The sequence below is a fragment of the Zosterops lateralis genome (genome assembly GCF_965231275.1).
Source record: "Zosterops lateralis genome assembly, chromosome: 3".
Classification (NCBI taxonomy): domain Eukaryota; kingdom Metazoa; phylum Chordata; class Aves; order Passeriformes; family Zosteropidae; genus Zosterops; species Zosterops lateralis.
The window spans coordinates 60,495,990-60,515,215 of NC_139764.1; the positions used below are offsets into that span (position 1 = coordinate 60,495,990).

The 19,226-nt window shown below is 37.3% G+C and overlaps 1 protein-coding gene across 3 annotated transcripts in view; it reads left to right on the forward strand.

Moving 5' to 3' along the window:
- ECHDC1 (ethylmalonyl-CoA decarboxylase 1) overlaps nt 1–19,226 on the forward strand; it is a 42,556-nt gene that overhangs the window by 10,507 nt on the left and 12,823 nt on the right. For all 3 annotated transcript variants that reach the window (XM_083857330.1, XM_083857329.1, XM_083857328.1), the window contains exons 3-5: nt 2,501–2,643; nt 7,500–7,552; nt 9,482–9,562. In XM_083857330.1, the coding sequence (XP_083713456.1) occupies nt 2,501–2,643; nt 7,500–7,552; nt 9,482–9,562 (277 nt within the window). The remainder of the gene's footprint in view (nt 1–2,500; nt 2,644–7,499; nt 7,553–9,481; nt 9,563–19,226) is intronic.

The window sequence follows — 19,226 nt, forward strand, 5'->3', positions numbered from 1 at the left end:
CATTATTGAACTTTTGAGAGAAATTCTCTTTTCCAGGCATTTACTTTACACAGCAGTTTATCTCAAAGGAATTATGTTTATTCCAAGCTTGAGCAACTCATGAAATCAAAAACAGAACAAAATTGTTGGCAAATCGCTAATGGGCGATATGGATATTGTTATGCCTTTTTTTCTCTTCTTAATTGGAATCTGATAGCCACCTGTTTGAAATGGTTTCTTTGGAAACAAATGCTAATAATGTCAATTTAAGCATGGTAGAACCAATTTCAGCAATCCAGCCTCTCACTGAACTAAACTTGAATGTAGTTTAAAAGAGTAGAAAGCCTGTAGGAATTAGAAAATAATTATGATAATTTTTATTTTCTAGAATTTACTTGAAAACATTTATTCTCAGATTATAGTTAAGATGCAAACAAATTATTATTTATTATTAATTCTGTAAAAAGCATGAATTTAGTGGTATCACATACTGAAAGATTAAGATTGGCAGAATGAGGATTTGCTTTAGTGTTGTGCCCTCTTCATTGTATCAAACATCGGGAACTGTATCTCTTGGTAAAATAATAGTTCAGTGTTGTCAGGAATGGAAAAGAACTGCTCACAGGAGGACAGAACAGGCTCTGGCCAGTGTCTCTTGTCCCCTGCTATTGCATGTGACAGGCTCATATGGATCCTGCATTTTTTCGGTTGACTGGATTATTGGCCTGGAATACTCTGTGGAAAGACTCTTCAATACCTCACTACTTTGCCTGTGAAAAGAACCACAAACAGTGGTTCTGCTGTGTTTCACTCTAGCAAAGCTTGGAATCCAGCCCAAATACCTGTCTGTTTAGAAGACTAAAGAAGGCAGATATGCAATAAGTGAAATCCACAGGATTAATGCACACCTGTTTGAACAGCAGCATTTGCAGAAAAGTTGTTGAGTGTGCCATAAGGCTGGAAAAGCATTTCAAGTGAAGACTCACAAAAATCACATCCAGGCCTAGTTCTGCTCAGTATTTTCATTCCTCACTTGATGATGAAGCAGAAGATGAACTGCTGAAATTGTCAGGTGACCCCACATTAGGAGAACTTGCAAGAATATATTTTGGAGTAGAGGAGAAGCATTCAAAGTGATCTTGATTAGCTACTGCAAAGAGTTCAAGATCAACAGGGTGAAATTTAGTGAAAACAGATGTATTGTGCCACAAACAAAAAATATGACCAAATTATAAATACAGGAGGGAAAGTGACTGGCAGAACTGCTGGGATTTTTTAGAGGATCATACTGTGGACTTGACAGTAGGTAAAAAAACCCAAACCCAATGCTATTCTGGTATATAATATGTTATGTCCACTTAATTATTGACCACTTCAGAAACCTTGTCAAACTGTGTTATTTCAGTGGCTGAGACCAAGCCTAAGGGGTTAGTGCTTGACAGAGTGATGCTCTTGATGTGATACTGGGAAGCTTACTTCATAATGAACTGTAAGAAAAAAAAAACAACAGGAAAAAACCATAAATGTCTCATGGGCTGGCTGCTAATGGGAAATTTCAGAAGAGGATGAGTCCTGTGCATGCAGGTGTAGAGTTAAAAAAGTAACACTGTTGACAGAGGAGAGGACTCTCTCAGTGGAAAGAGTCCTTGAGAGTATTAATTGAAAGCACATTTCTGTCTGGAGAATGTAGGCCTGTCCATCTAAATTCTTGTCAAAGAAGGGTAAAGCTGGGATTGTCATCAGCCTGTATGTACCCTGCTTTTTGAAATTAGTTTCTGTAAATGTTTTCTCTGAAGTCTATAACTGGGCAGTCATGGGAATTCAGAGAGGAAGAGCTTTAAATTAATGCAGATACGCTCCAGTGCTGTGGCAGATGCTGCTGTCGGGGATGAGCTCTAGAAGCAGGAGTTTGTAGAGCTCTGTGTCAGGAGGGGTACTTAAGCAAATACAATGTTCATGATATTTTATGATGAACGGGGTGTTTAAACAAGAAATAAAAAGCTAGTACTCTATGATGATATACTTTATAAAGAGAGCATTTTTAGAAAGGAACCTTTGTTAACTGGTTGTACCTTGAGCCCACCTTGGACATGATTCTTTTCTATTCTCTGCCAATTGTTTGGGCAGGGAGGAATATGAGTGACTTCAAAATGATGAGTTGGACAGATGTGGATGGATACATATAAATTCATCTGTCTTGAATATATGCAAGCAGAAATAAACCAGGTAGAGGGTCTTTCTTTCTTTTCTTTCATTTCTTTTGTTTCATTTTGGGGCTTTTTTGAGTGTAGCACAAATATCCTTCATACAGAATATAGTTCAGAATTTTAGGAAGTGCATCTTTGGAGAACAAATGTATTTCAGTGATTGTGTACAGGATTTAAAATTATATTTTCCCTTGTGATTTTAAGCCTATCAGTTATTTACTCTAACTTGGTTTTGCTGGTGGAAAATGTAACAAAAAACATGATGGTGATAATAATTTCCTGTTAAAAATTTTGTTTCTCCTCTCTTGTGGCAGGTACCATGATGGTAGAACTCCAGGAGAGGGTAACTGAACTGGAAAACTGGAAAGATGGCAAAGGTCTTATAATCCATGGTGCAAGCAACACTTTTTGCTCAGGATCTGATTTAAATGCTGTGAAAGAACTATCCAACTCCCAGGCAAGTATTAATACACGTTAAAGCTTCGGAGAAAAATTAGTTTTTTGAATTCTTTTGAGACAGAGGTGTTGCACTACGCTTCTGCTGCAATTTTACATGCAAGTCACAGAATGGAGCTTTAATGGTCAAAAAAAATGCTGTCAGCCCCTTCAAGCCATGATTTAAGTGTTATTGTAAGTGATTTATAACTCTAAATTCCTACACTATATATTCTTTTTAGCCTTTTCTTTTAAAAATGTCATTTCAGTTTCGTGCAGCAGTATATGGTGAATTTACGTGTCAAATAAACTGTGCTTCTGTAGTTTGACCTTTGGAAACAGATAAAAGTAATAATTTTTCATATTCTAAAGTAAAAAAAAAAAAAAAGAAGAAATTTAAGTAGCATGGCTGCCATTACAAAAATGTTTCTATTTTACCAAAACTGTGTTTGGAGCTGCACGAAATGGAAGAACAGATGCAGTTCTTGTGCTGTACTTGATTCTTGTGAGTCTTGTGTGTAACTATGAAGTTGAAGAGGTTGGGTTTTGGTGGCAACTTTTTGCTCATGCCACCCATTGGGACAACTTTCAACTTAATATGTGGACTTGGCAGTGTGTGGAATAGGGCTTTGGCAGCTGCCAGGGAAGATGGTCTTCCTGTGCTGCTCTTACTCCTGGTTTGCAGTTGTGGTAAGTCCCAATACTGGTGCTTTTTTGTGGCCACTGCAAGTTTCAGGATTTAACCACATAAATGAAACATTTAATTTTCATTAAATTAACTGGTCCTTCCAGTATGAACATGAACACAAAAACTGGTTAATCTGATTTTTTTTTTTCTGTAGATGAAACTAAACCCCTATCATAAATCCCACAATGTCTAAGGTTTTTTGGAGTTTTTTTTTTGGCCTGATAAAATAAATAGGATAATCCAGTTTTCAAAGGGTATAGGATACTTTGTTTCCTTTCTGGAATGCCATGATACTTTTCTTAATATGGAAATGTCATGCTTTATAGATATAAATGGATTTGGGGGAAGTTTTCATCTGAATATTTTATAAGCACTGCTAATTTTAAAAATATAGATATATATGTGATTTTTTTTTTCTAAATTGATTTTTTTTTTAAATTTTAATCTGCAATTCTCCACTTCTTTGAGCATTATACCAATAGAAAAGGAGCTGAAGCCAAGCAAGGTCGGTTATTTTCTTATTTGCAGTCTAGGCTTTCCTTCAGAGTTCTGCATTCATATTCTCTCTATATGCTTATACAAATTACTTGGAGCCACTGCAGTGGCAGAGAGGGCTCTTGCAAGGATTAGGTTCAATAACAGATATACTGGGCAGAATGAAATGTATATGTGTTAGTTATAACTTCGTTGAGAATTCTTTGCACAGAATCTAGATCTCATGCTAGTGTTGAAATTAAAGCCTAAGAGTCACCAGAAATGCTCCAAGAATAGTTAAACATAGTTGATTTTCTCTTTCCTTTGGAGAGTTCAAGGACTTTATCTTTTACTGAGAGTTTCTTTATAATAGCTCCTAAACCATCTGTTTGGTGGGATTTAATAGTCTTTATTAAGTAAAGCTTTACTAGAATATGGAATAGCATTTGCTGTTCTTCATTCTTACAGAACTCTTCTCTCTAACTTGATGCAGATGAGAGTGTTTTGCCTGGTTTCAGGTTAAGTTTTCTGTCCACAGGCATCTCCAAGGCAAAAAAAAAAAAACAAAACAAAAACCCCAAAACAAATCAAAAGTGAATAGCTTCATGCCTGAACTGGTATGTGTTTCACAGTATCACAGAATATTCTGAGTTGGAAGGGACCTACAGGGAAGATCGAGATCAACTTTTAAGTGAACATATTGAACCCACAACCTTGTTATTAGCACCATGCTCAAACAACTGAGCTGCCCTTTATATATATGTATGTAGGTATATTTAAGGCTGCTTTAGCCCATAGCTTTTAGTAATTACAGAACACTTTTATTTTATCCAGCCAGTTGGTTGAGGAAGGACCATATTTTTCATAATTTTCAGTACAGTTTGCTTTTCCCTGTGGTGCAGAATAGGCAGAAAAATGGCCAAGAACGCTGCAGAATTTTCGTGCCCCCTAGTGGCTCTTTGTCCTCCTTTTCCACTTCATTCTTTTCCTCTGCCCACCTTCTCCCATGTTCAGTTGTTCCTAACTCTGAAGCAAACCTAGGTCCCCTGCCCGTTTTTCTTTTCTGAGTGCTAACATTACATAATCAAATCACAGAAGGTAAATGAATAGTGGAATTTAAATTAAAAAATATTTTTCCTTCTGTCTTTGTAAGGCTTTGTAAGCTGTTCCCAAAGTGAGAACCTCATTCTGGAGTGAGCTTTGAAAAGTTTCCTACCTGAATGGCAAGAATAGCTCTTGAAATAACAGCTCAGAGGAAGAAGCACAAAGGAGAATTTTGGTCCCTTGGTTTTCCTTGGTCCCTGTCTAGAAGCCCTAGGACAGAGGTTCTAAAGCATAAGCTCTGGAGGGAGCCTTTGGAGCTGTTGGAGATAATCTGGAAATATTGTTCTATCTGTAGTGAGAATGGATTTGAAGCTCTTGCAGCAAGAGCTCTGGCAGCTCTTGCAGCCAGTGTTATAGTTTTTTGCTTTATGAAGCTGACTTTCTTCTTCCCTGCCTCTCCTAGGCCCACTCCAAGCTATTAATCCTTTTTTTTTTCCATATGTAGTGCATTTTACTGCATTTTACCTCCCTTTCTGCTAGTTAGACATCTTACTTCAAGGACAGTATTAGAGCTGCAAGTATAATTATTCTACCAGACTCTAGTGAACACTTTTTAATCAGAGTATTTTATCTGAATAGTAGCCTTGTTTTTCTTGTCAGGAAGGTTTGAAGGGTTTATTTGCCGGGACTCAAGCAATTGCTTTTTTTTTTTTTTCTTCTTTTTTTTTTTTTTTTCTGGAGTGTTTTCTGTGCAGGCATTTTTTTCCCTGGGCTACACAGTAATCTCTCTACCACCTGAGAGAATGAAACTTTTCTTCTTGTCTGCTCAGACATAAATGTGTTTTTCAAGTTTGTTCTGGAAAGAATCTTTAATTACTATTCTATTTTGGATTTTGTCATGAATTGAGAAGGCCAGCTTGAATGCAAGGATTCTGCTGTGATAAAGTGAAAAATCATGTTCTCTGAAGAGCTTTTATGCAGCTTCATCCTGACAGTTGTAATATGGGAATTGTACAAGTCTGCATCTGAGAACTGGTATCAAAATTGTGTGGGCTTTGAACTTAGCTACTAAGGCAGCTATCATGAAGGGTTTGAATATTCTTTAATTTGGAATGGAAATATTCCTACTGTTCTTAGGGAGTGTAGGAGATGGCTACAGTGATAACTAAAAGGCTCTTTATAAATCAACATGCTAAAATTTTCAAGCAGCCCTTTAGAGTAGTAAAACTATATACACTGGTTCTTGTGTAGCAGTTGTCATAGCACTCACATCTGCCAGAGATCTGTGCCTAAACATCATAAAGCTGGTTGTCTTTGGGCAGAGTAGCTCTTGGGAATACATGATTAAATGGACAATAAATCACCTGAAATTGGCCTACTGTTATTAAGGTCTTATTCCAAAGATGTGCTAGAGACTTAATACATATCTTTTCTTTCCCTGAGGCGTGAGTCAGAGGCTTTTAATGCAGGCAGATTCTCTAACTTGACAACTTCTGTAAATTTAGAGTTTAGAAGTAATTTTATTGTTATTTTAGAAGTAAATTCTGGTAAAGAGAGGTTGGGTTTGGTTTGTTTGTTTGTTTTTTCTTTATTATTTGAAAGATGTGCTGAAATTTTTACCTACTGGTTTTTTATTTCTATGGTGTCCAGACATAATTATTTTCTTTAATCTGGGATAAATAATGTGTGTGGTTCAATTCAGTATGTATATGAGCATAGTGATTCTCAGTCATTTAGTCCAGTTATTTGTCAAGTCCCTGATTAATTCTTGATGACTGAGGAAGAGGATAATAACAAGATGGATAGATAATGATTTTGTCTCAAAATATTTTCTTAGCCCTCAGCAACTTGTGACTAAGACTTCTAGAGCTAGAGATGTTGCCTTCTATGTAATCACCTTTTGTTGCTGTTCCTGTTGTGAGTTTATGTAGTTGTTTGAGTTTGTGTAGAGGGTGTAATGCCCTGCTGCCAAGTGTTCCACATTTTAACTGCATGTTGTAGGAAGATAGATTTGTTTTGAACATATTTTATTTTGAACCCTTTAGTTCTTTTATTGGATTAGAAGGAAACAATTGTATATATTTTCACTGTTGATTGCAAGTAGATGTAAAAACATAGAGGATGAGAGATGAGAAGAATCTTCTTTCTGGTTTGGTTTTTTATTTGTTTCAGTGTTTTGTGGTCTGGTGTTTTTGGAGCCTTTTTTAGCTGAAATGCTTTTGGCCCAAACAATAAAAGATTAAATTGGTAAATTGTATCTTGGCTAAAACTTTATGGATTTGGAAGAGTAAAACATATGTAGCACACTATGGCTTTGTACAGAATTTCAAAACTCAGATTTATGGGTGTTCAACTTGAAGTGAGAAGAGGAAATTAAGAGGAAACACTAAAATTTCACAACATAGAAATTCAGTATTGCAGTTACTTTAATGGTGGCTTAATTATAACTGAAATTTATATAAGCCAGTTGAATTATTTTTTTTTAACCTGATTTGTACTAGGTTTTTTTATTTGTGCGTAGTGGGGTTGGGCTAGAATTTGAGCGACATGAACCAGAGACAAAGCCCAGATGAAGTAAATATAAAGAATGCTTACTCCTGTCTACTCCATCTATGTGTTTAATTGCTTCACATTTAGATCATTTAACAATTTTAATTTCCTATTCATTGTAGGATGGGATGAATATGTGCATGTTTATGCAAAACACCTTAACCAGACTTATGAGGTAATATATTTTATTTACCTGTTTATGAAGTAATTATAAGTATCAGAATGTATTTTGACTAATCCTTTGAGATGTTTAAAGTTAAATACATAGTTTTATGTATGTAATTTTGAATCCCAGACCTTGTATCACACATGTTAATCAGGTACGTATTTATGGATTTAAATTACACCTTAACATTTTGCAAGTATTAGACTTTCCAGAGATTGGAACAGGAAAAAAAAAAACCCTAGGCTTATATGTGTAGAGCTAGGAGATACCCAGAGTTAAGGAATCTAGGCTTTCAAATTTTCTGAAATTCGACCTCTCTAACTCAGTGGAAGTCAGTAGCTCTTAAATAACAAGCAGCAACAGGTTTTGCAGCCTACATAGGTAACATTTATTTGATATATTCATTTAATCTTCCCACTTCAGAAGAGGAGTGTAGTCAATTCTACCATCTGGTACTTCTTTCTTCATACCTTTCCTTTAGACTTAGCTTCCCTTAAGAAGTCACGTTTCTATTAAATCCGTTGATGGTAGAGTCTGTGTTTTTCTGCTCAGAGCTCTTTGAAGATGAATACACTTTGCTTTTAAATATTCTTTGTTTTCAAATAATCTATATGAAAAAATGTTATGAATTAACATTTTTTCTGTAAAATTGCCCAGGAGATTGGAGACTTATATTAGTAGTACTGTAAGGATTCCTCAGGATTGGAAGCCCTTTGCATAAGCTGGTCTCCATATAATCAAAATTGATGGGGCAAAGCTAAGAGGAGGAAGATGTGTGAAGATTAAGCCCCACCTCAGGTGTGTAGACTTAGTGTATCTTTAAGCCATGGTTCAGGGGGAGCTGTCTGGGGACATCTGTTGTAGATGGGATTAGTCTCCCTCAGAGCTGAGGCTGACTCTGATCCTGAAAGAGATACCTCAAATGGATTAGAGTGTGGATGTAGTGTCTTGGACTCACACCTGGTTTCTCATAAACCACAGGAAAAATGAGATTGCCCTCTTCCAGTGGGTTCTCTTGTGCCATGTATTGTATGAACTGTGCTGCAACTTATAAGTGAACTTCAGCTGTAAGAAAGTGTTGGTGCTTCTGTCAAAGGAGAACTAAAACCAGACATGTGGTTACAATTAGGATGCTGACTTCTGAATGTGGTTTGTAAACTACTCAGAAAGCTAAATATGTCTTCGTAATAAAAGACGAAACAGCTGCATGAGTGTGAAAATTCTGTGACTAACCAGCTGTCTTCATTTCTTCGGGAACTTGCCTTATCCTAAGTCACTGTTCATTAGTATGCATTTCACATCAGCAGTGGGGAAACATACTCTTCCTTCCCTTTGTCCTTTGAATTACCTTGAACATGATTAAATACCTTGAACATGATTAAATACAACACCAACAAAGGTAACAGATTGCTGCTTTCCTCAAAAGGTTTTGTCTGCAAAAAAAGTTTTGTTGATGACTGAGATAGTAGCACTCTGTTTGAAGAAGGTGCTGAAGCTGTCATGGTAAATCTCATTAATTTTAGATAACCCAGCCGTACAGTTCTTTGTGTCTCTTTCTGCTGCTTTCTGTAGTGTACTGGCTCAGAGTAGAATCTTGTGTTGCTATCCTGTCACTCCTTGCAGGTAGTCTTTTTAGGTATATTCTATAGCAGGTACTTTTCATAACATGCATTTTTCAGTACATGATATTTATTTTGATTCCATTTAAAATATCTGTCTTGCTGTTTCATTTTGGGATTCTGTATCAATTATGCAATAGTAATTTTGAGATAAGTAGAATTGGTATTATGCTGGTTGCCCACAAAGATGTGGTTATTTGAATAAATTGGAACAGTATATTTTTCTCAACTTCTACTGTAGAAATAGTTTGGTTGAATTGCTTTATAATTTCTGAAAGGCTAAAAGCATGAATTTTGCTTACTAAAATCTCTTGTGCAGGTTGCCTTTGATCAGTGTTGCACTAGTTCAAGGAAAAGCTTTTGGAGGAGGAGCTGAACTTACCACAGCATGTGATTTCAGGTAAGGTTGTGTAGCTGTTATGTTGGGTCAGTGATTTAATGATTGTCCATCTGAAACATGAGAAGGTTGAGGTACCAGTTCTACCAGGAGTCAGGTTCCTGGGTTCCAAGGCATTTGCAACAAGATTTTGTCATCAGACTTCACAGGAAAAGTTTTGGTTTCTGCCAGGTTATGTGGTTTGGATCACTGTGCAAAACAAGAGCAGTAAGGAACTTTAGCAACTGACTGTGTTACGCACCAAGTGGGTCCAACTCACTCCTGAGTGAGAGGTAGGAGTGCTGCAAAATTGTGTATCTCCCTGTGTCTCTTTATATGAATGTCATAAGTAAAAATAAATAAATAATTCTCTTCATTACTCTTGTATTTCTTGTTTATTATTTGTAACATAAATTTGTGCTGCACAACTGTAGAGACAAGAGTTTGGGGAGCAGAGGAAAACAAATGAGGTTTTATCCCTGTTTTTTTTTTTTTTTTTTTTTTGTTTGTTTGTTTGTTTGTTTGTTTTTTTTTTGGTTTTTTTTGTGTTTTTTTTTTTTTTGTTTTTGTTTTTTGTTTTTTTTTGTTTTTTTTTTTTTTTTTTTTTTTTTCGGTGCAGGGATTTGCTAGCATGCAACAACTGGCAATAAAAGAGGGCTTTAATTAAACAGGCAGAACAGGAATGGGAAGACACTAAAGTAATAAAATGTCACTTTATATAAATCATTGCTAATGTGCAAACAGCCTACAGATGTAACAGGATAAGCACAGTGGGCAGTATATCTGAAAATGAAGAGCTTTTAGTGAAGTTTTCATCTAAGAAAAGGGAATGTGCTCCTGAAGAGGGCCTTAGTGCCTGAAGTGGAAAAGGAATTGCCCCAAACAAGCTGAAAGAAGGTACACTCAAAAGTAAAGTAAACTAGAATATTTTCAGAACCGTGCTGTTCCAGGTATCAGGAAGAGGCTTTGGATAGAGGAGATGGTATCTGCATTGTCTGAGCCACTTGGAAGCAATCTTCTTCTGCTTTGAAAGTAGATGTGGCTGGATCTTTCTTTATATCTGCTCAGCACACAGTGAGCTGATGCCCCAGCTGTGATGTGAGTCCAGGCTGTGTTACAAATGCCTGGGAAACAGCAGAGAGGCTCTGTGTTTGACAGCTGCAGTGCTGGCAGGAGAATGCACCTGGGAGACTCAGCAGACCTTTCTCTATCTGTGAGCCTGTCGACAGAAAGTGTTTCTTGTTATCTCTAAATAGGCATTTAGGGAATGGGAATATAATGAAATGGAAATCTTTTGGCTTTCTAAAATATGTAGTCTCTACTTACACTCCAGCTATGCTGTTTTGACATGCTGCGTAATTATAGGCATTGTCAAGTAGCTCTTATTTGCATGAATTGAGCAGCTGCAATTCCTCTCATGCACTGCCATAATTTTCATAATAACTACAGCTGTTGATCCATCTTCCATTACTTTCTACACACCCATCCAGTAGAACTAAATAACAGCAATTCAGGAGCAGCAAATGGGACTTAATTAATAACAACAACAAGACAGAGAAACATACTCTTTGCTGTTATTGCTCTTGAATTTGAGAATTCTAATACTGGTGGACAAAATTCTGGGTTTTTTTTTAGGACTATAAGTAGATATTAGTGGAATAGATATTCTGTCCTCAGAATGACAGAATGACTAGATGACAGAAGATGAACTTGAGACAGAAATCAGAGTTTTGTTTTCTTCCTCGAATAAACTGTTTGGACATTTTATTTTTTTAAAACAAAATGAATTTGTTGTGGCTGCTTTTATGTCAAGATTTGCAAATACAGTTCTGTTTTTTACAGTCTCTGTTTAAACTACCAGACTGTTTTCACCTGAAATATTTTCTTATTTTTATCTCTGCCACTTTGTACTACATTAACTATACTAATGCAGTTTGAGCAACACTCTTGAACCAAAATGACCCAGGTACCTCCTCTGAAATGTGGTCTGGCAGCATGATTCACATCTCTACTAAAGTAGAGGTGTGAACAAATCCAGTTTTAAAATAGCTGAGGTGGTTTAAGATATTACTGATATATTCTGCCTGTAGCGGTTCTTGTTGCTAATTGTTTCACTCTGTTTTAAGATGCTCATTTTAAATTGGATTGAGGGGGGCTCGTGTGAACTTCAGCACATTTATTGCTGACATAAGGACAGTGATGAAAAGTGAAAGCATCTTAGGTCAGTCTACCTTTAATCTGGAGGAAGAGGTCTTCTCAAAATATCTTCTTCAGTCTTAGCTGTTTTATATGTTGTTGCAGTATGACTCTCCAGAAGAGCAGCATCCTTATAAAGATCATAAACATGTTGCTAGTGGAAAAAAAAAAAAAAAAAATCAGACCAGTCCAGACAAGGGCAAGGTAATTAATTTCCTTTCAGACTTTTTCTGATATTAAAATTAGAAAGATAAAGTTTCTGACACTATAATTATTTATCTCAATTATTACTGCAAAACTGAGTAATGTAGAAGGGTGCAAGTATGAAGCTTGTTTGCACAGCTGAGCATTTTAGTAATATTTTCAAGAAATACTGATTTTTTTCAGTGTGCCACAGTTGAGCCTGTGAAGGTGGCTCGTGGTTTCTGCTGTTAATGTATTTTACAGCTGTGCATGACACTGCAGCCATTTCAGTGAGGTGCAGAAGTGAATGTGATGTTGGATTTAGAGATGGAATTTTACAAATAATTGAAGTACCTGCTTTGGGTTCCTTTATGCAGAAACTTGAAGTGTGTCTTGTGCTTACACAGTGCGTGAAGGTAAGAAGAACAGATTTGGCATGATTGTTTGAGGACTTCGGACAGGAAAACAGGAATGGTAGTGGATTGCTGGGCAATAAGCTAACAGATGTAGGGAAGAGACAGTTGGTAATGAATCCATTTGTGCAATTAGCAGATCACAGTAATCTCTGAGTGCAGTCACTGGAGTGCACTACCAACCAATAGCCAGAATAGCTAACTTTGAATTCTGAGCTGTCTTGTCTTCCATTTCATGTTGATGCCTTTGAGAAATCTCACTAGGGCAATGTCTGTGTAGGTCTTTTACACACATCAACAACTTTAAAAATTTGGTCCTACATCGCCTGACAAATGGATTTCCATTGTATCTGAGTGCTTCTGAGACAGAGTCTCTTTCCCCCTACCTCCTTTTTCCTCTCTAATGCTGCTGCAGTCCAAGCAGAGATATGTCCCTGCCATGTCAATCAAGTTTAAATGATAGTGTCTTGAGGCAGAGGATGAGAGTGCAGAGATGGAAAACTCCCCAATTCTCATACAATTGATTTCAGAATGGGCTTGTAGGTAGAGACAGAAGTAATTTCCTTTTCTTCTTTAGAACGTAAATTAATGAACTATAATTCCTTCACCTCTAGTTGATGTTGTGCAGTTAAATTGCAAAGGGCCAGTTTCATTACTGTTGTAGGTGCTGAGCTAAATATTAGCTTATGCTAATAACACTGCATTTATCAAGTCGGCCTTCTTTCATTTTAGCAGTGTGCTATCTATATTTCTGTGAAATATCTAGGCATGCTTAGTGTTACATTTTAAGGTGTTAAGCATGTTACATGAAATACTTAGTAAGTGATACAATGAAATGAAATGCTATTAAATAGCTTTTGGTGTGTGTGTTCCTCTGATAATTTATGTTTATTTACTTTTGCAAGTTGTATTTAGTGCATTAAATGCAACTTACAGGAAATCAGAGGAGCAGAAGATAATCTAATTTCTGCATGGATGTAGCTTCACCAACTTTTCAGTTGTTTCACCTTTCAAAAAGGAGAAGTGGAGGAAGCCATAAAGGCTTTAGTATTCTACAGTAAACTTTTTCAAAAATAGATTTCAGAACATCAGAGCACAGCACATAAGCTTCTTTGGAAATCTTTCACTGTGTACAATCAGGCTTTTAATTTTATCAGGAAGAGCATTTAGGTGCACAAGATGCAGCTGTTTGAAATATGGTTGCCCCAGTATGTGGCAGCATTTTTCATTGGGCAGAGCCTGATATGAATGTAACAGGTTGGGGTTCACATATTCATGAGTTCTTGCAGAGTCCAGGCTCACAAAGCACTTTTCATTCATGTGACTGTAAGATTGCTCCACATCATCAGAGAAGAATCAGTAGCTAAATCTGAGAGTGAATTCTCTTTAGAAGCCTAAAAGATAAGGGAATAAAATGGGTATGTTTCAAACATAGATAGCTGGATAGCCATGGAGCAAAACAAGGATTGTTGGTAATAACACACTGTGAGAAAGAACAGGATGTGGGTGGAGAAGGGGGCCATATGGAGGTAGAGCAGCATTTTTCTGGGACAGATGTCCTTGTTCTGGAGCCTGGAGGTAAGCACAACACAGCACTGGGCAAGTGCAGGAGTGAGACTGAGAAGCAGTCATGCACTATAGCGGGGGATTAAGACCATTAAAGACCCTTGAAACCTCCAATTCATTTCCAGAAAGATCTAGAAGAAAAGACTGTGCATGGCAACTAATTTGCATAGAAAGTGAGAAGCTTACCTCAAGGACAGGGTAAACATATCTATAAGAGGTATTATTTTGACATGGTACATTTGACATCTAGTTAAGTAAGCACTGCTAGAAATGGGCTCAAGAGCTTGTGTTATTTACCTTGTATTTATGGGCTGGTATTGGGGGGTCTTTTGCCAGTTTTCATTTGGAATTCAATTTTGTGTTTTTACAATCTTTCAGGCAGAGGATATTTAGATGTAGTATACAATTCAGATCTACCACTGATTTTAGTAGAAGTTTAAATAGTATCAACAAAGCATGAATTTCAGTTGATGCTTTCTTTCTGAAGTTGTCTTTTTGCAGGGATTTACTTAATTCTAGGTTCTTTAGTTTGTTTTGGGGTTTTTTGCCCTTGGGAGGCCAAACCATCTTGTCCTGGGTAAGTGAATTTCTTCGTATCAGCACATGTCTATGTTTTAGACCACTTGTACCATGCAATCTTACATCTTTTCTGTTAACAATCCTGTCTGCAGCTGATAAAATGTGCTGCATGATAATAATAAGCAGAGGTAGTCCAGATAATGGAAACTTAGATAAGGCAGATTTTAGAGAATACAGGTCTAGACCCAGTCTGATAACTTGATGATACACTGAGCTGTTAATCCATCATGGAGAAGTATTTAGGTTTCAAGATTTGAGAAAAGGAGTACAAATGCACTGGAATTGTCCATTCTGCTTGCATCTGTGAAGTGGCTAATTCCCAATTTAAACTGGTATTTGAGGTGTTTGGGTTTGATGCATCATTTCTGATCTTCACTATTATTTTTTAAATACATATACATATATATATATTTATTATCAGACAGCTCCACAAATTGGATAGTATGAAGTATGAGAAGCATTTATATATTCCAGTCTGCTGGTTTTGAGGTGAGGTTATACTTAGCTGTGGATTCATGAGGATAGAGTGCCTGAACAGCTTCCTTGGATATGGGAGGAGGTTGTCCCTGTTGCATATTCCCAGCTCACTTCTTACCACTGGTTTGCCAGGCACCAGTGAAGATATCTGTATGAGTCAATTATCTCACTGGAAAACAACAGAAAGCCTGGGGTTTTCCTGTTTTAACAGTTAATTAGAGTGACTTGTGAGGGAATATAATATTGGCTGGAGCCAGTGTAAAGGAGGAGCTAAGTCTCTAGGAGATGACAAGTGTAGGGGGTGAGAATAAAATCTACTCCTTTTGGCTCTAGGGAGGTGTTAGATACCCTGAGTTTCCAATGAAGCCACAGCTTTCAGCTGCCTAACTTTGCACTGGATCAGCTTCCAGAGAATCTCTTCCTGAGTCCCTGTTAGCTCTTTCATTTTTGAGCCGTCATGTGCTTTTGAAGGACTAGGAAAAAAACTCTTCCTTTCTTTATCACTCTGAGTAGCAATATAGTTAACATTGTATTTCTCTGAATGATAATTATCCACATCAGGGTAACATCAGGTTCTTATCAGTGAAATGACCAAATGTTCCCAAAATGACTCAATTTCCCTGGGTGTAAGCAGGCATTGTGTGGATCTCAACCTACTTTCACTGTAAACATTGCCTTCAAATTGCAACTTCCAGTCTTCCTCTTCAGCCCCTGGTTTTAATTTTGTCTCTGAGCCAAAGCAACCCAAGGTCTTAGTGAAGATTTGGAGCCCTGCAGGCTGGACCTCTGTGTTCCTCTTCCTTCCAGAATAATGCAAAATTGTGTGAAGCAAGTCTGTAAACTGTTTGAACTTGTTAACCTTGGTGGCTTCAGTTTCCTACTTCCTGGATTCTGTAGTCAGTAATTACTATGCTGTGACTCGGCAGTCTCAGTAAGAATAAATCAAATAGTAAATTCTTATGGTAAGTAGATTCCTATTGTGCTTTAACAGTTGTGTGTATAAGAACTTCTGCTGTATCCATGGTCTGTTACTAGGTGTTATCTTCCAGTCCTATTTTTTGTGCTGATGATTCATATTCAGAAACAAAAAGCAAATATATAGACTGAGGAAACCCCAACAATTTAAATTAACATGGATTTGCGTATGTGTGAAAGAGACAATAATTGTACATAAAAAGATAGCAGGGGAAATGATACTTTTGGCGATAAGTGGTCGCATTCTTAGGCATATTTATGGGAGATCTGTTACAGTTTGCTGAAAATGTGTCTGCTTCTTGTCCAGGTAGTCTGAACATGACATCAGTGATCTGAAGTTGGTTTGAAATCCCAATCAGTATAACTAATACTCTATATTAAAAAGTAAAGAGGAGAATCAGCAGGTTACTGCTTCAATGTAGAATTTAAATGTTAAATTATCTATCTCGTTTAAGCCTTTTTGAGTTATATCATTGTGCTCTTCCCCTCCCTCCCAAAAAAGTCTCTGAAGACATGTATCATATCTGGAAAACTTAGGTCACGGTCACTGTGACAATTAAAAAAAAAAAATAACAACAACAACAAAAAACAAACAAACAAACAAAAAAACCCACAACAGTCAGTATTTTTTTTGTTTGAAATTAACATGGTATCCTGACAAAGTGGCAACATTCCATTATAGTTGAATCACCAGTGATTTCAACTAAGTATACGATCTCTCTTTGCTTTAGTCAGAAACTGTGTAGGAAGTGCAGAGACAGCTGAATTTCAAAGCGTGTCTTGTTACCCTGTGTCTTGTGAAGGGTTGTTAGTGTGATGTTACGTTGTATTTTAAGTTCTTTAGTGCTGTGAGTTGCAGAAACCTGATACAACAAATCCATCATAAAGAATTAGTACAGCTTGAATCTTGCATCTCTCAGGGCTGATGTCAAGAAATGCTGTTTCTTTCCAGTCAGCTGAATTCAGGGAAATGAGGTGGTCCTTGTGTTTTTGACATTTTAGATGCCAAGCTCAGCCACTTTTGGGAAGCTCCTCCTCCCCTTTGTGTATCAGCAGTAGAGATGAGCAGAAGATGTGATTGAAATGTCCCTGCCTTAAGAGACTCTTGAATTCAGACTGGGAATTCTGAATTTTGTTCTGTTTTCTATGGTTTTGATAAACATACATGATGAAAATAAAGATGTGAAAAGCCAGAATTATAAACATGATTTGCATTTGCTGCATGAAAGTGTGCACATAATTAAAAAAAATTACAATATTTCCTCTTTGAAAACAAGCTCCACTGTACTTTTTTTTAATTATTGTTTTTATTTCTAGAAGAATGCTGTCATTTAAAATTGGCTAAAAATTTATAATGAAATGTCTTTGCCTCCAGGTGGTCTTTTTCATCAAAGAATCTGGTAAAAATATTCACTGGATCTTTTCTTACAGAAATTTTTGCTTTAGTCTAAAAGGCATATCTGTTGTTGAAAATGTTTACTTGAACAGAATTCAAATAGCTGTAATTTCTGTTTTGGGAAGGAAAGACTCATGTAACATTTCAGATTTCCAACATGAGTAATTCTTCTGTGAGCATTATTTTGGCATTCATTCACTTGTGCAGAGGCTTTGGCAGCCTGTAAAGAATAGCTAAAACCTGCTTCACGGGTAAGGCCAAGTGCTATGACAAGATGAAAACTGCTCTGAAAATAATTTTATGGTAACTGAGGTGCCTGGGATCCACTGACACCAGGATAATTCAAATATGGTCATAACCAGGAATTAGAAGAAGAAAGTTTTAGTAAGATGTTGGTCATTGGCCGGGGAGGAGGAATAGGGCAGCAGCCAATGGATTGCTGTTGTACATCTGCAGGTAATAAGGAGGATCCAGGCACTGCATCTTGAATGATGGGACATCAGTCCAGCTGTATGGCTCTGGGTGATTCATGCCATTTTTAGCATTTATACTGCACACTTCAGGGGAGTTAGAGCCCCCAGAGAATCTGCTTTATTCTCTTGTTTCTGTGTTCTTAAATAGTGATCTGAGCCCTGTATGTGTTCAATAAGCCTTTGTAAAACCATGCTGCTCCTTGCTCATGTGCACACAGAGAGTGTTAAACAGGTCCAAGGCAGGGCAGTCTTTATTGCTAACTATGTAATTGTAAAAAGTTTATCTCTCCTATCTAGAAAGACCTTTTAATTTACTTTTGCTGCTGTTTTCTAAAACTACTCAGCTCACTTGCATGCTTAGACACAAGATGGGATGAGGGAGTGATGTGTGGCTCACACAGCTGTTATGTCACATTGCAGAAGTAGAAGGGGCCACCTGATGTGTGTGTGCAGCACACACGGCCTGTCTGTATGAGCCAGGATAGGGCTGCATGAGCCCTCTGGCCAGCCCTGTCCCCATCTCCACTGAGCCCTCCTGCCTGCCTTGTGCAGCCCACCCCCAGCACTGTGGTGGGTTTGGAACCTGCAGGCATTGCATGGGAGCCTAAAGAAATATCATCCTGGAAAATGGGGCAGATCCACTTTGTGGCTTGACCAAATAATTTTCTTTCCTGTCTGTTTATTGAAAAATGACTGGGAAGAGGAAAACAAAATAAAAAAGCTCATCTTACTTCTTTTTAATACTGCTCGTGGAGTTTTAATCGGTCATGCTTTTTTTGGGCCTTTATTTCTTGCCTTGTGATCTGCCATCTAATTCAATTTTTCATTCCTGCTGCAGAAAATGTCTTTCTGCAATTTCCAATACCCAGCTTCATTTATCCCTTTTAGAAGAAATGTAGCTTTTTATAGCATGCATTTTTCTCTCTGGCTTCTGTGAAGCCATGGGTGAGAAAGTGTCAAGCCTGAGGTAAAAAATTAGATTTAAAGCCCCTAATCAAGGTCTGCTGTGTGAGTCTCCATCTGTACCTGACTTCTGGGAGATTCTGTTCCAGAATGAGCTTGAAAGTCTGTGTGTGGAAGGCAGCCAGTGTGACAGCAGACATCACCTGTAGGAGACTTTGGTGTGGGCTTTACCTACCTTGTCTTGATCGAGACCGTGCTACTTCCCTTGCAGGGCATTAGCAGCAGTCTTTCCCCATATTTCTTTCCTTTTATTATCCCTCTCTCAAAATAACAATCTTTCTGGCCCTTTTTTAGCCCCTCTCCTTAGATCAGGGAAGTGTGTAAGAAATAGACCCTATTTCGCTTCTCTGATTGTTCTTAAATAATCATGTCTAGACCAGTTTTAATCTGGATCTTGCCAGGGCACTTTCCCAGAGGGTCTTCTCTTCTGTCTTACTGAGCTCCTTCATGCTGCTGATAGGCCTTTT